General features: G+C 38.2%; 1 protein-coding gene across 1 annotated transcript in view; it reads left to right on the forward strand.

The window, feature by feature from the left end:
- Positions 1-14,297, forward strand: part of atl3 (atlastin 3) — a 54,475-nt gene extending 40,178 nt beyond the window's left edge. Inside the window, exons 13-14 of the mRNA XM_061930116.2 lie at positions 6,005-6,244; positions 13,335-14,297. Coding sequence (XP_061786100.1) covers positions 6,005-6,244; positions 13,335-13,397 — 303 coding nt within the window. The 3' untranslated portion in view covers positions 13,398-14,297. The remainder of the gene's footprint in view (positions 1-6,004; positions 6,245-13,334) is intronic.
- The last annotated feature ends 1,557 nt before the right edge of the window (positions 14,298-15,854 follow it).

Here is a 15,854-nt window from a genome sequence, read left to right on the forward strand (position 1 = left end):
TCTTTAAAGTGGTTGTTGTTGCTGTGTCTTTTCAAAGTTGTTTTTGTATCCTACCATGCCGTCAAATGCTGTGTACCTTCTCAGGGCTTCTAACTAGAAGCTTCAGAGCACACTACAGTAGAAGGTGGAACTTAGGTCTAATAGAGGAACAACTTTCCTTCCTGTATTTTTTGCTCTGATGCAGTGAGTGAAAGCACTGTTTCATACATAAAGACTAAAGCGAAAGAGAGCAGAATGACTCTTTAACAGCACTTTTTAAGGTGGAAAGCGTCAACTCGTGCTATTCTGTACATGTCTTGGCAGGAGATAAATGCAAACATTAAAAATAAAATATTTTTGGTGGATGTTTTTGATTTTAAAAAAAATCATATTTTTGTACACTTTTATTGTTTTTGTGTGTTACAAATGTTTTTATGATCGCTTTGCTTTTTTACGATTTATATATAATAATATAATATAATGTATCTGTCTGTGGGCGGGGCTTATAATAAGTTTACCCGGAAGCAGTTTTACTGGACTTGGGCATGCAATTAAAACATCGTAGAAGAAGAAAGGATGACCCAGGTTGTCTAAATTAAGTTTAAAAAAGCTTCAAAATATGAAATTATGACGCAAATGTAGTTTTTTACATTTATCTTGAGTAGGGCTGTATGTGTTGCTGTTGGCAGATTCATTTCCTGCTCAGAGAAATCTTGTATTTGTAAACATGACACGGTGACCTACTTTATTACTCTTTGACTACTTCGTAAAGCACTCTGTACAACTTTGTTACTTTCACAATTTGTTTTATATATGCAGTTGATTTCAACACTACGGTTGTTAGGATATATTTCTATTATGTATTAAATATTTAATGTATTACTATGTATACATTCTCTTTATAAAGCAAATAAAATAACTTAAGAACAATTACTCATATGTATTAGTTATGATGCAGTTAATAGAGGATTTATTATATTATTCTTTATTTTTTAAATAAAATGTAACATGGCAGTCAACCATCAAGCTTGGCTCACTTGATGTTCTGTAGTTGGATGTGCTCTCAGAAACACGCCTGTGAAGGAAGTCCAGATGTCCCACAAAGGCAGAGATCTTCTTTGTCTTTCTTGTTGACACATCACAGAGTACTACTCGGATGTTGTTTTTTAAAATGTTTTTAATGTAATTGTTGATAGAAATGTCTCCTAAAAGTCCAGCCTATTTTTTTTTTTTTTAGTTAATTTTAAATAATCCCTCAGCTCCACATTATAGAAGTTGATGTTTTAATAATATGTTGTACTTTTAAATGTACATGTAAATATTGTGTGGAATATCATTTAGGATATCTGAATGTATTTGCCTATTTTGTATTAATTGCAGTTAAGGTAGGAAATTAATCACAATAGCGGTAGTTTCAGCACATTGTTTATACAAGTCAAAAATAATACTTGACAATACAATACAGTAAGACACAAAATAAGACATGAGTCCACCTAGTTAATGTGGAAATTTAATAATTTTTTTATATATTTTGATGCTTAGGTATAACATTGTATTGTGTGATCATGCTATTGGTACTTTTCCGCTCTGGAGATGTTCGTGCAGCCGGTATACTTCCGTTGCCTTATTATCTGTTGTTGATTTTCATATTTGGTCCTCGAGCGTCCAGTGTCTGCACAAACATGATGAATCACTCCTCAAAAGGGAGATTTGATTCAGTTCCGTTCCGTGAATGACACGGTCCCTCTTCTTATCAGCAGGTGCGTCCCTCTCTGTAAGGGGGCTGCCTTCTCACTGTAAGAGTTAACTTATTTTGTCTTACATTTTAGACCTCGCTTGGTGATGCTATTATTGCGTTGTAAGGGCTGGTCTCCTAAATCCATCCATCCATCTTCTTCCGCTTATCCGAGGTTGGGTCGCGGGGGCAGCAGCCTAAGCAGGGAAGCCCAGACTTTCCTCTCCCCAGCCACTTCGTCCAGCTCTTTCCGGGGGATCCCGAGGCGTTCCCAGGCCAGCCGGGAGACATAGTCTTCCCAACGTGTCCTGGGTCTTCCCCGTGGTCTCCTACCGGTTGGACGTGCCCTAAACACCTCCCTAGGGAGGCGTTTGGGTGGCATCCTGACCAGATGCCCGAACCACCTCATCTGGCTCCTCTCGATGTGGAGGAGCAGCGGCTTTACTTTGAGCTCCTCCCGGATGGCAGAGCTTCTCACCCTATCTCTAAGGGAGAGACCCGCCACCCGGCGGAGGAAACTCATTTCTCCCGCCTGTACCCGTCATCTTGTCCTTTCAGTCATAACCCAAAGCTCATGACCATAGGTGAGGATGGGAACATAGATCGACCGGTAAATTGAGAGCTTTGCCTTCCGGCTCAGCTCCTTCTTCACCACAACGGATCGATACAGCGTCCGCATTACTGAAGACGCCGCACCGATCCGCCTGTCGATGTCACCATCCACTCTTCCCCCACTCGTGAACAAGACTCTGAGGTACTTGAACTCCTCCACTTGGGGCAGGGTCTCCTCCCCAACCCGGAGATGGCACTCCACCCTTTTCCGGGCGAGAACCTCCTAAAGCTTCAGTAAAAAAAACCTTAGTATTGTATCATTCTGTCTCTGGGGTCCTTTTTACTCAACATATATGTCATCCAAAGAACTTGGGACTGATCAGTGAGTTTTATTCCCTGTGCAAGAGGAGGAAGACTGATCGCACACAACATTAGGTGTGAACATAGAAAGCAAAAGATATATCAGATGTAAGGCTTTACTTCCAAACTCTGAAAAAAGTTCCGTGCATGAAGTTGTCTCCACAGCCTGGATATGAAAAAGAAGCGAAACCTAAACAAAATCCTAAGGATTTTCAAGGTAAAAGCTTATTTTCAAGGCAATGGCTGATTTTCAAGGTAAAAGCTGATTTTCAAGGTAAAAGCTGATTTTTCAAGGCAAAAACTGATTTTCAAGGTAAAAGCTGATTTTCAAGGTAAAAGCTGATTTTTCAAGGCAAAAACTGATTTTCAAGGTAAAATCTGATTTTCAAGGTAAAAGCTGATTTTCAAGGCAAAAACTGATTTTCAAGGTAAAAGTTGATTTTCAAGGCAAAAACTGATTTTCAAGGTAAAAACTGATTTTCAAGGTAAAAACTGATTTTCAAGGCAAAAACTGATTTTCAAGGTAAAAGCTGATTTTCAAGGTAAAAACTGTTTTTCAAGGTAAAAGCTGATTTTCAAGGCAATGGCTGATTTTCAAGGCAAAAACTGATTTTCAAGGTAAAAGCTGATTTTCAAGGCATAAACTGATTTTCAAGGCAAAAAACTGATTTTCAAGGTAAAAGGTGATTTTCAAGGTAAAAACTGATTTTCAAGGTAAAAGCTGATTTTTCAAGGTAAAAACTGATTTTCAAGTTAAAAGCTTATTTTCAAGGCAATGGCTGATTTTCAAAGTAAAAGCTAATAAAGACACGCTATCATAAAAACCTTTGCAATACACAAAAACATTGAAAGAGTACAAAAATATGAATATTGGCATTGAAAACATCCACCAACAGTATTGTATTTTTTCAATGTTTGTATTTATTTGTTGCCAATACAACTTTTTCCACAATGTCAATTTTTTTTTCCGATACCAAATCTTACTGGCAGTGTTCTGGCTTGACAGTAAAGAGACTTTGAAGTCTTTTAACTTGGATTATGGGTCCTTGACGCACCATCATAATTCTACATTACTAAGGGCTCAAAACAGACATTTTTATGGGCATTACTGGCATTTATTTGCTTTCAGCGGCAGTCTCGGAACGTAACCTGCGTGAATAGCGAGGGTTAAGTGTAAGGCACACTTAAAATCCTTTTTTTCCCTCAAAACTCGACAGTGCGCCTTATAACCCGGTGCGCCTAATGTACGGCATCATTCTGGTTTTGCTTACCGACCTCGAAGCAATTTTATTTGGTACATTGTGTAATAAGTGTGACCAGTAGATGGCAGTCACACATAAGAGATACGTGTAGACTGCACTATGATGGCAATATGACTCAAGTAAACAACACCAAAATGTTATATGTTCCATTGAAAATATAGAACATTATACACGGCACTCAAAAATCTATGAAAATGTTTTAGTACGACTTAGGTAAGCCATGAAGCCGCACCGCTTGATGGATTGTACTGTGCTTCAACATAGCAGTATTATTATGGTTTGTGTATAAGGTAAGACGGTGTTTTTCAACCACTGTGCCGCGGCACACTAGTGTGCCGTGAGATACAGTCTGGTGTGCCGTGGGAGATTATCTAAATTCATCTATTTGGGTTAAAAATATTTTTTGCAAACCAGTAATGCTAGTCTGCAAATGATGTGTTGTTGTTGAGTGTCGGTGCTGTCTAAAGCTCAGCAGAGTAACCGTGTAATACTCTTCCATATCAGTAGGTGGCAACCGGTAGCTAATTGCTTTTGTAGATGTCTGAAACAGCGGGAGGCAGCGTGCTGGTAAAAAGGTGTCTAATGCTTAAACCAAAAATAAACAAAACATGAGTGCCCCTAAGAAAAGGCATTGAAGCTTAGGGAAGGCTATGCAGAACAAAACTAAAACGGAACTGGCTACAAAGTAAACAAAAACAGAATGCTGGATGACAGCAAAGACTTACTGTACATCCGAACATGACATGACAATCAACAATGTCCTCACAAAGAAGGATAAAAACAACTGAAATATTCTTGTTTGCTAAAACAAAGCAGATGCGGGAAATATCGCTCAAAGGAAGACATGAAACTGCTACAGGAAAATACCAAATAAAGAGAAAAAGCCACCAAAATAAGAGCGCAAGACAAGAACTAAAACACTACACAGGAAAACAGCAAAAACTACAAAATAAGTCAGGGCGTGATGTGACAGGTGGTGACAGTACACCTACTTTGAAACAAGAGCTATAGTGATGCATGCTTGGTTATGGTTTGAAGTCATATCCAAAAATTGCGACAACGACTTTTTACTGTCAACGGAGTTTCGTTTTTTAAGGATTTCTGCTGGTGGTGTGCCTCCGCATTTTTTAAACGCAAAAAATGTGCCTTGGCTCAAAAAAGGTTGAAAAACACTGAAGTAAGACACATTATCTGCCGTTTTCTTTCACAATATTATACAATAGCAATTTTTCTTACCTTCTGGTACCTGATGATGTGTATTTGGGATCTGCATAAATCCTGAAAAATTGCGCGCCTCCACCTCTGTAGTCTGTACCAACACCGTCGTCGATAATCTTCTTCCGCTGTTGTCATTTCTAATATAAAGTAGTGTAAAGTTCTTACTTATATCTGTCAGTAAACTCGCCATGAAAGCACTAAAACATACCGGTGTAGTGAGTTTCCATTATTCACCCAAGGAACTGTAGTTATTAGAGAGTTCCGGCGTTGTTATTGCACTAGTGAGCTCCGTTATTGATTGAAGTAAAGTCTGAATGTCATTAAAGCAGTTAGCTCCATCTTTTGACACTTCTTCCACTCCTGTCCTTGCACGCTACACCGCTACAACAAAGATGACGGGGAGAAGACTGTCGAAGGTGAGCCACGTAAATAAAACCGCCCACAAAACGGCGCATCCTGAAGCGACTTGAAGATGATCAAACATCATCTATGTAACATTTTGACCAAAGAACCACCATTACAGTTTATGTAGACCACAAGGAAGTCTTTTACATTTAGAAAAAAAATCATAATAATATGACTCCTTTAATGCGCCCTATAATCCGGTGCGACTTATATGAAAAAAGATTTAAAAAATAGACCATTCATCGGCAGTGCGCCTTATAATCCGGTGCATCCTATGGACGGGGAAATACGGTAGTTGCTAAATCCCGCCTATACCCCTGCAAAGATGTTTCGCTTAATGGCACTTAATGTTTTTTAAATCTCGCTCAAATTTTATACGTATGAGTTTCAATAACAGCAACACAGTTTTGACACGTTTTCACCCAGTTGTGGTTCAGTAGTAGAAAACTTCAAGGGGTAAATTTAACATAATTTTTTTCCTCTTTTTTTCAAGTCCAAGAATCTCTTCAGCGCCATCCGTACGCCAGCAGTACTGTTCGCGCTGGTGTGCCTCCTCTACGTGCTATCGGGTGTGCTGTTCTTCATCGGCCTGACCACCATCGCCGTGGTATGCGACTGCATTCTGGGTGTGGTCATGATGGCCATGCTGACATGGGGCTTCATTCGCTACACCGGCCGCTACTCGCATGTGGGCGGAGCCATCGACCAGGCCGCAGGTGTGGTCTTGGAGCAGGTGAGTGCATGTGTTTTGTCTACATATCTATCAGTCTACGGCTGTGTTTCATCTGGCACACTTAAGTACATATACCAACACATGTTGACATCGTGTGTACTTCCCAGAAATGGCCAATGCATCTTTTTGCTTTTTTTTTTTTTTTTTACTGGAGCCAAAATGGCCACTTTTGTGGCGGTTATAGGATCTCTCTCTGCATACTCACCATTTTGTGTTGAGTGCAAAATCCGGGTTCTGACAGCACACTGTATTAGTTGAAACACACTCAAAATGCTAAGTACGGAAGTGCGCCAATTGAGACACAGCCTATCTCACACATTTCTACAAGTATTTTATTATAGGAAAGGATAGGACTTTATTTATCCCACAATGTAAATGTACTTATTTTCCTTAAAAAATAAGTCAACACACAGCCATTCATTTCAAAACCACTGGCAACAAAAGTCAGTACAACCCTAACTGAACTTGTCCAAATTGGGCCCAATTTGCCATTTTCTCTCCTTATGTGATGGAGATGGAAACTTTTAGGGATGTGAGCACCTTTGAGGGGGGAAAAAAAGAGGAAAATTGAGAAGAAAAAAAGTGAGACATTTCTATAAGCACGCAAGCCCTGAAATAAAATGTTAAAAATCGAAACTACATTTCCTGTAATTGGTTGCATTTCTACACTGTTTTACTTTTAGATGTATTCTTATCCACCAACCTCTTTTTGACACTTACATGTCACATGTAATGTACCACAGAACATATGTTCCTTATTTATATGCGCAACATGGAACACATTTCTACAACAAACGAAATGATCAAACAAAAACAAAGGTCCATCTCGATATGACAAAAAGGTCAAATTGTTAAAGTTAAAAGTTAAAGTACCAATGATTGTCACACACACACTAGATGTGGCGAAATTATTCTCTGCATTTGACCCATCACCCTTGATCACCCCCTGGGAGGTGAGGCGAGCAGTGAGCAGCAGCGGTGGCCGCGCCCGGGAATAATTTCTGGTGATTTAACCCCCAATTCCAACCCTTGATGCTGAGTGTCAAGCAGGGAGGTAATGGGTCCCATTTTTATAGTCTTTGGCAGTGGTTCTCAAATGGGGGTACTTGAAGGTATGCCAAGGGGTACGTGAGACTTTTTTTTAAATGTCTGTCACAAAGAACTGTGAAAAGAAATGCAACAATGCAATATTCAGTGTTGACAGCTAGATTTTTTGTGGACATGTTCCACAAATATTGATGTTAAAGATTTCTTTTTTTGTTAAGAAATGTTTAGAATTAAGTTAATGAATCCAGATGGATCTATATTACAATCCCCAAAAAGGGCACTTTAAGTTGATGATTACTTCTATGTGTAGAAATATTTCTTTATAATTGAATCACTTGTTTATTTTTCAACAAGTTTTTAGTTATTTTTATATCTTTTTTTCCAAATAGTTCAAGAAAGACCACAACAAATGAGCAATATTTTGCACTGTTATACAATTTAATAAATCAGAAACTGATGACATAGTGCTGTATTTTACTTCTTTATCTCTTTTTTTCAACCAAAAATGCTTTGCGCTGATTAGGGGGTACTTGAATTAAAAAAATGTTCACAGGTGGTACATCACTGAAAAAAGGTTGAGAACCACTGGTCTTTGGTATGACTCGTTGTGTTAGTATTATTTATATCTTTCTCACTACTAAGAGTGGAACAACAAAACATTACATAACTGAATATATTATTAAAATGTGCTTGAGTAAAAGAAAAAGCAGCATGCAGTTGACAGTTTTAGCTCGTCTCTCGGATGATCTTTGGAAAATGGACGTATGAGTGCTGCCATCATTAAGCCCAAGGACTCTAACCTCCACCAGCTCTGTGATGTCACCAGAACGTTCCAGAGGAAAACTTTGACTCTCTAGTGAACTCATTGCCCCAAGAGGTGCAGTTAAATAGTGGTCGCCACCCTAAATGTTGACGCTTTGGGCCCAATTTGGACATTTTCACTCAGGGGTGTACGGTACTTTTGTTGCCAGCGGTTAATTCGACATTATCCAAGCTGTATCAACATTAGTTTCTTGTTATTTCTTCAGTTTTGTCCCGTAAAAATATATAATAAAACAGGCCATGAATTTTTACTTTTTAAGGTCAAGGCAAGTGTTGCCTTAAAGGAGGGCTCATATTTAGCATGCATGCATTTATATTTATATATATATATATTAGGGGTGTAACGGTGCGTGTATTTGTATTGAACCGTTTCGGTACGGGGGCTTCAGTTCGGCCCGGAGGTGTATTAAGTAGCGTAGCGCACATTGTGTAAACAATGCACACCGAGGCATAACAACGACCGGGCAAGGACAACATGTAAAATCCAGAGCTGGAAGACCCTCCTGCCTCGTGAAGATCTCCCGTTTGGGAACACTTCGGCTGCGCGGTGCGGAGAACGGAGGTTTGCCGACATTGTTCAGCAGCGGTAAAGCATGCTTCTGCCAACACGTCAAACATGCTAACCCATTTGAAGCGGCACCACCCCCAAGTGAACATCGCTTCAACAAAGAAAAAGACGAGCAAACAGCTCCTAACTCTTACTGCCAAGTTAGCCAGGCATGGGGGGGGGGGAGAAAACTTAATCTGAGGTTGAGTTGACTTGAAACTGTTTAATGTTGCACTTTTTATATGTAGGAGAAAAGTTTTGTCATTTTATTTAATCTAAGCAACAACTTGAGGCAGTTTAATGTTGATTAACGTGGACCCCGACTTAAACAAGTTGAAAAACTTATTGGGGTGTTACCATTTAGTGGTCATTTGTACGGACTATGTACTGTACTGTGCAATCTACTAATAAAAGTCGATCAATCAAAAAAAGCACTTTAATATGTAGAAAAGTTTTGTTAAGAAACCATTCAGAGCCTTATCTTATTTAGTTTTTATTTTATATATGTTGACCACATTAACCCTGGCAATGGACCCTGTGTGCTATGCCATTGTTTACACATTTGGTAAATAAATAACCAAAAAATGTATATTTTGTTGTTTTCGTACTGTACCGAAAATCAACCGAACCGTGACCTCTAAACCGAGGTACGTACCGAACCGAAATATTTGTGTACCGTTACACCCCTAATATATATATATATATATATATATATATATATATATATATATATATATCAGGGGTGCTCATTACGTCAATCGCGAGCTACCGGTCGATCTCGGAGGGTGTGTCAGTCGATCACCAGCCAGGCATTAAAAAAATAGTCCTGAAAATGAGCGATCATAAATCTTCACTATGACGTCACTTGATTGACATTCACGGCACCCGAGGGTCTTCTGAGATGACGCTGGCTGCTGCCAGATCATTAAAATTACCGACTGGAAGGCGAGAAACACTTTATTTCAACAGACTCTGGCGCCGTACCTGTCGTCAAAACTCCAAAGACCGACTGCACAGTTCCACAGTTGCGCTAACAAAATAAGAGTCTCCGAAAGCTGGCGTGCACAAGCTAGCAAGCTACGGAGTTTGCCGACAATGTATTTCTTGTAAAGTGTATACAAAGAAGTACGGAAGCTGGACAAATAAGATGCCAAAAACCAATCACTTTCATGCGATATTGGACAGAAAGGAGGACATTTTTTCTCCTCCTTTCGAAAATGCGGACATTATCAGCACTACTGTCTGATTCCAATCAATGCAAGTCATCAGAATCAGGTAATACACCAACTTATATTCTTGTCTTCATGAAAGAAAGGAATCTATATGTGTTAAACATGCTTGTATTATCTTTAAACACCTTTAACTTATTAACAATATTAACTATATGTGTTAAACATGCTTGTATTATCTTTAAACACCTTTAACTTATTAACAATATTAACTATATGTGTTAAACATGCTTGTATTATCTTTAAACACCTTTAACTTGTTAACAATATTAACTATATGTGTTAAACATGCTTGTATTATCTTTAAACACCTTTAAGTTGTTAACAATATTAACTATATGTATTAAACATTCTTGTATTATCATTAAACACCTTTAACTTGTTAACAAAAACATATATTTCATAAATAAGTAAATGTAAATTATATATATGAATGAGGTAGATCCCCACGACTTGATCAATTGAAAAGTAGCTCGCCTGCAGAAAAAGTGTGAGCACCCCTGGTATATATATATTTAAGAATGTTGAAAGACGTAACTGCACTTTTTGTCCATATAGATAAAAACAATGTTCATGTATGAGATCTAGGGCTGCCAATTATGGCCAAAGTGATAATTAAGATTATTGTTATCAATATTGAAATCACGATTACTGATTGTTAGGTAAAGCAGTGTTGGGGTGTTAACGTAATACCATCATGTCATTTGTAATGTCTAATAAAAAAAAGACTATAGATAAACATTATCCATATATCTAAAGACAAATATTAGGTTTTTTTTTATTCTTTAATAATATCAACTTGTCAGCTTTTTGTAATGTCAAAAAGGCATCATGTAATGATGTATCAAGACAGACCCATTAAAAGAGTTTGACCAGAAATATGTCATATAGGAATTAACTATACACAAAAACTCATTAACAAAATGATGTGTCACATGGAAGTTTTTTGAAGTAATACCTTTGTGACATGAAAAAAACTCAAGTAGTGTTAAAAAAAACATGGCGTTTACTTTTTGATATCAAAACAAAACACAAAGCAGTTTGGCTAATGGCGATGAAGTCTAATAAACAAGCTTTGTTCTTCTCTTGGTTCAGTACAACAGTTTGGCCGGCAAAAATAAAGAGGAGTGACACCTCGCACATCGAATACACAATCTTCACAGCCTGCATTCAGTTCGATGAGATGACAAAACATTTTAGCTAGTATTGATGTTATTTGAACACTGGTACAGTTTGCAGTTAAATAAAGGAGTGATCATCCCAGTCAACAAACTAAAGACTTTATAAACAAGTTGTGACAACGTTCACGACACATTGCCTGCTGCATGTTTCCTCACTTCATTAACTCTCAGTCACAGCAGCTGATGGACGCTGTACTGAGAAAATAAAAGCAACATCAAATAGTTTTCTCCTTCGCTGTGCACTTTTAGTGTGGGGACAAGTGTCTCCAATATTGTCCACACCTGTCTCCATCCAAACACAGCAGTGCGCTCTTAAACGCGAGACAAAATGACGTTAAACCAAGCGCTTGGCTCCGTTTACTCCGAGGGGAAATTTCCAGAGCAAAGTCTGTGTCATTAGTTTGCCATTATTGTCAATCCAAATGACTTCCTGTTGCCTAAAATGTATTAATGACAGTTTTTCGGTAATTAAAAAATTTGATGTTTTACTAACCGTCTGGAATTGTATTGCGAATTATCCCTCGTCCATTAACAAGTAAAAAGTCAAGGGGGGTCACGGCATGTTCTTGCCGCCGATGTTGGTCAATTTTTAGGGCTTGTCGAGGGTGGTCGCGGCACGTGCCGTGGTTAAATTCGAGCCCTGATAAAGGATTTGCAGAAATGTGAAGGCTGTAGTCCAGTCCTGGGCAATTATTTTGCCTCGGCGGGCCAAATTTAGTGAAAGAAATGTGTCTGGTTGGTCGGCATATCTATTTTTAGGAACACTAATACAAAACCCCACAATAATGTCTAATTGAAAGCTAAAACCGTTATGACAGACAGCTTTAAAAAACGGAATGGAATTTTACTTTTTTTTTTACTGAATGCGACACCCTGAATATACATGAAAATAAAGAATGTTACAATATTAACTATGAAGGATAAAACACTGAATATTGACAACATACGAACGTCACACCCCCTCTCCATCCACATATTTTAAATATCCATCGAAACGCAACAAAAATGCAACAAACACAGCCAAATATGAACCAGAAGGGTAAAACAAACTCCACCTACAATCTGATATGTGATACATCACTAAGTTTTAGAACTTTGTTGTAAAATTTTCCTTCCGCATCTGTCCGACACCCACATTTCAGGCTCTGGAAATAATACTCTGTGGAAATGCTCCCCACCCACACTGCTTGGTGCCTCTCTGAGCTGCTGTGACTTAGATTACCATAGTAACCAATTAGATGGCATTAGTAACTAATTAGATTACCATAGTAACTAATTAGATGACCATAGTAACTAGTATATCATGCAGATTCCAACCATTGAAATACTTTGTATAGTTGAAGACTTACGGTCATTAGAAAACATCACTGCACATCATAATGGCAGCTACACTTTCCATCTTAAAGATCGAAAAAAATTATTTGGGAAAGTCCGGTGGGCCAGATTGAAAAGCTTAATGGGCCGCACACGGCCCCGGGCCTTAATTTGCCCAGGTCTGGTGTAGTCACGGGCAGCACGGTGGTACGTCTGCCTCACAATACAAAGGTCCCGGGTACGATCCTGGTCCCGGGATCTTTCTGTGTGGAGTTTGCATTTTCTCCCCGTGACTGTTTGGCTTCCCTCCGAGTACTCCGGCTTCCTCCCACCTCCAAAGACATGCACCTGGGGATAGGCTCCTCCCACCTCCAAAGACATGCACCTGGAGATAGGTTGATTGGCAACACTAAATTGGCCCTAGTGTTTGAATGTTGTCTGTGTTGGCCCTGTGATGAGGTGGCGACTTGTCCAGGGTGTACCCCGCCTTCCGCCCGAAAGCAGCTGAGATAGGCTCCAGCACCCCCCGCCGCCCCGAATGGGACAAACGGTAGAAAATGGATGGATGGTGTAGTCACTCATGTGTTGGACTGTAATTTTCATGATGTAATTCCCTACTTTATCCACTAGATGGTGGTAAGGAAGTTATTTAGAACCACAACAAAAACTATCATTTTCCATTTTATGGCTTAGCAACATTTTAAACTAGGACTTGTCTGTGCACTAAAAGAAGTGTCTTTAAATTGTTCGCTCACAGACAAATCGTTGCTGCTTTAATACAAAGACAAGGTGTTTTCCACTGCCTTTATTAGCTCATCTGGGGCTTTGTGACAGTGGAATCAAAGAGCGGTCCTTTATCACACACTCTTTAGTGCAGCAGTGATGAGACCACAAACCTTTTTTAACTCTTCTTTTTTCTCCTCTCTCTCTCTCTCTCTTCCTCCCATCAGGCCACCGGGGTTTTGAACAAGACGAAAGAGCAAAGCATGGCCAACGTAAAGAAATCCAGTTAAGAGGACCCCCGGCAGCCGCAGCACACGACACAGCACAAGATCCCACACTCGGCACTAAAAGCTTTATCATTCCACCCCGCCCTGGGAGAAAGTACGCACGCACACACACACACACACACACACACACACACACACACACACACACACACACAGACACACACACACAAGAGAAAAATGCACAGCTGGAAGAAATGTTACCAAAAAATAGCACCTGCATCTGCATGAAGTCTTACTGTATTCGAAGACAGGGCTGAATGCATCGTAGATGCTGCTGGGAGAAGTACTTATTTAGCTTTTGATCGGTTGCAAACAGCCTCTGCAAAAATATTAGCTTACTTAGCCTTAAAGCTAATGTTCCTTTAGCAGCTCTTTCACTCTGTGCCTTTAAAAAGCATTCCATTCTCTCACGGTTGAACATTCCCCTTCACTTTCTACACATCCATTTGCATCAGAGTAGCAAGTACGCACTTTTATGTCTCCAGATTGTAAACGCCAAACGAGCGTAAAGTGCAAAGAAATCATGGATTCCAACACACTTCCACTCAATTCCAAAGTCTTTGTCGGACCCATAAGATGTTACACTTTGATACGAAACAGAAGATTCTTTTTAGAGAAATTATTTATAGGAACTTGTTTACAACTCCAAAGATTTATTATATCACCTAACTTAATGAAATAGCATCCAGCTTAGCTCCTGCAGCCTCTTTTGGATGATTCTGCACTCTGTTGCTCTCAATAGATGCTGCAGTTTTCCTATGCAGCCCTTTCAAAATGGCAGTAAAATGCGCTGTTAAATGTGTTGAACACTAAATAGCACGGGCTAAAAGGAAGGATTTTAACAGAAGAGTGTTACTGTACTGCAGAGATGGACGCCATGCAGCAAATAAACACTTAATTCAACTATTTCTCTGTCTTGGATTCATTTCTATTGGATAAACATGACATGTATACACTAACTCGTGGCTAATTGGTTATATACAGTAGGGCAGGGGCTCATATGGCCCCATTCCTGGGTGGATCTTGCCTGAGAGGAAGAGAAGGGGTTAATCGTTTTCTAATGCAGTTTGCTGAAAATGATGGAAAGCACCCCTCGACATAGCGGCTAAGGCCGTGGTCAAAGTTGGACATCAGGTTCAAGATTTGAGAGAGCCCAACATTTTTTTCAACAGAATTCCAAAAAAATAGAAAGCTCCCTGCCATACAGATGATCGTAGAATAGAAAAAAAGGTACTTTATTGATCCCTGGGGGAAATTCAGCACCACAGTTCGCTCACAATAAACACTTAGGTATTTTTTTTACATGTGAATAATATAAATACAGTCTATTATACAACAGTATTCACATGTGAATAATATAAATACTGTCTTATACAGCATTATTCACATGTGAATAATATAAATACAGTCTTATACAGCATTATTCACATGTGAATAATATAAATACAGTCTATTATACAGCATTATTCACATGTGAATAATATAAATACAGTCTATTATACAGCATTATTCACATGTGAATAATATAAATACAGTATTATACAGCATTATTCACATGTGAATAATATAAATACAGTCTTATACAGCATTATTCACATGTGAATAATATAAATACAGTCTATTATACAGCATTATTCACATGTGAATAATATAAATACAGTCTATTATACAGCATTATTCACATGTGAATAATATAAATACAGTATTATACAGCATTATTCACATGTGAATAATATAAATTCAGTCAATTATACAACATTATTCACATGTGAATAATATTAATACAGTCTATTATACAGCATTATTCACATGTGAATAACATAAATACAGTCGATTATACAGCATTATTCACATGTGAATAACATAAATACAGTCTATTATACAGCATTATTCACACGGGAATAACATAAATACAGTCTATGATACAGCATTATTCACATGTGAATAACATAAATACAGTCTATGATACAGCATTATTCATATGTGAATAATATAAATACAGTCTATTATACAGCATTATTCACATGTGAATAATATAAATAGTCTATTATACAGCATTATTCACATGTGAATAATATAAATACAGTCTCTTATACAGAATTATTGACATGTGAATAATATAAATACAGTCTATTATACAGCATTATTCACATGTGAATAATATAAATACAGTCTTATACAGCATTATTCACATGTGAATAATAGAAATACAGTCTATTATACATTCAAGTACAGTCAAAAAGGAACATATGCATATCTTTGACTAGCCTGTTTGCAGCAGGGCCTTAAAAACAGTGCTGCTGTCATGTATAAAGGATCTTTGACCAGCCTGTTTGCAGTCAAGTACATTTTTTATTTTTATTTTACTAAATATTTCCCGTCTTTCTGTTTTGACCGAAAATATACTCCGACTGCATGCAATTGTATATACATTAAACTTTAATATTATCTAATAATGTA

The sequence above is a fragment of the Nerophis lumbriciformis genome, linkage group LG36 (genome assembly GCF_033978685.3).
Source record: "Nerophis lumbriciformis linkage group LG36, RoL_Nlum_v2.1, whole genome shotgun sequence".
In the NCBI taxonomy this organism is placed as follows: Eukaryota; Metazoa; Chordata; class Actinopteri; order Syngnathiformes; family Syngnathidae; genus Nerophis; species Nerophis lumbriciformis.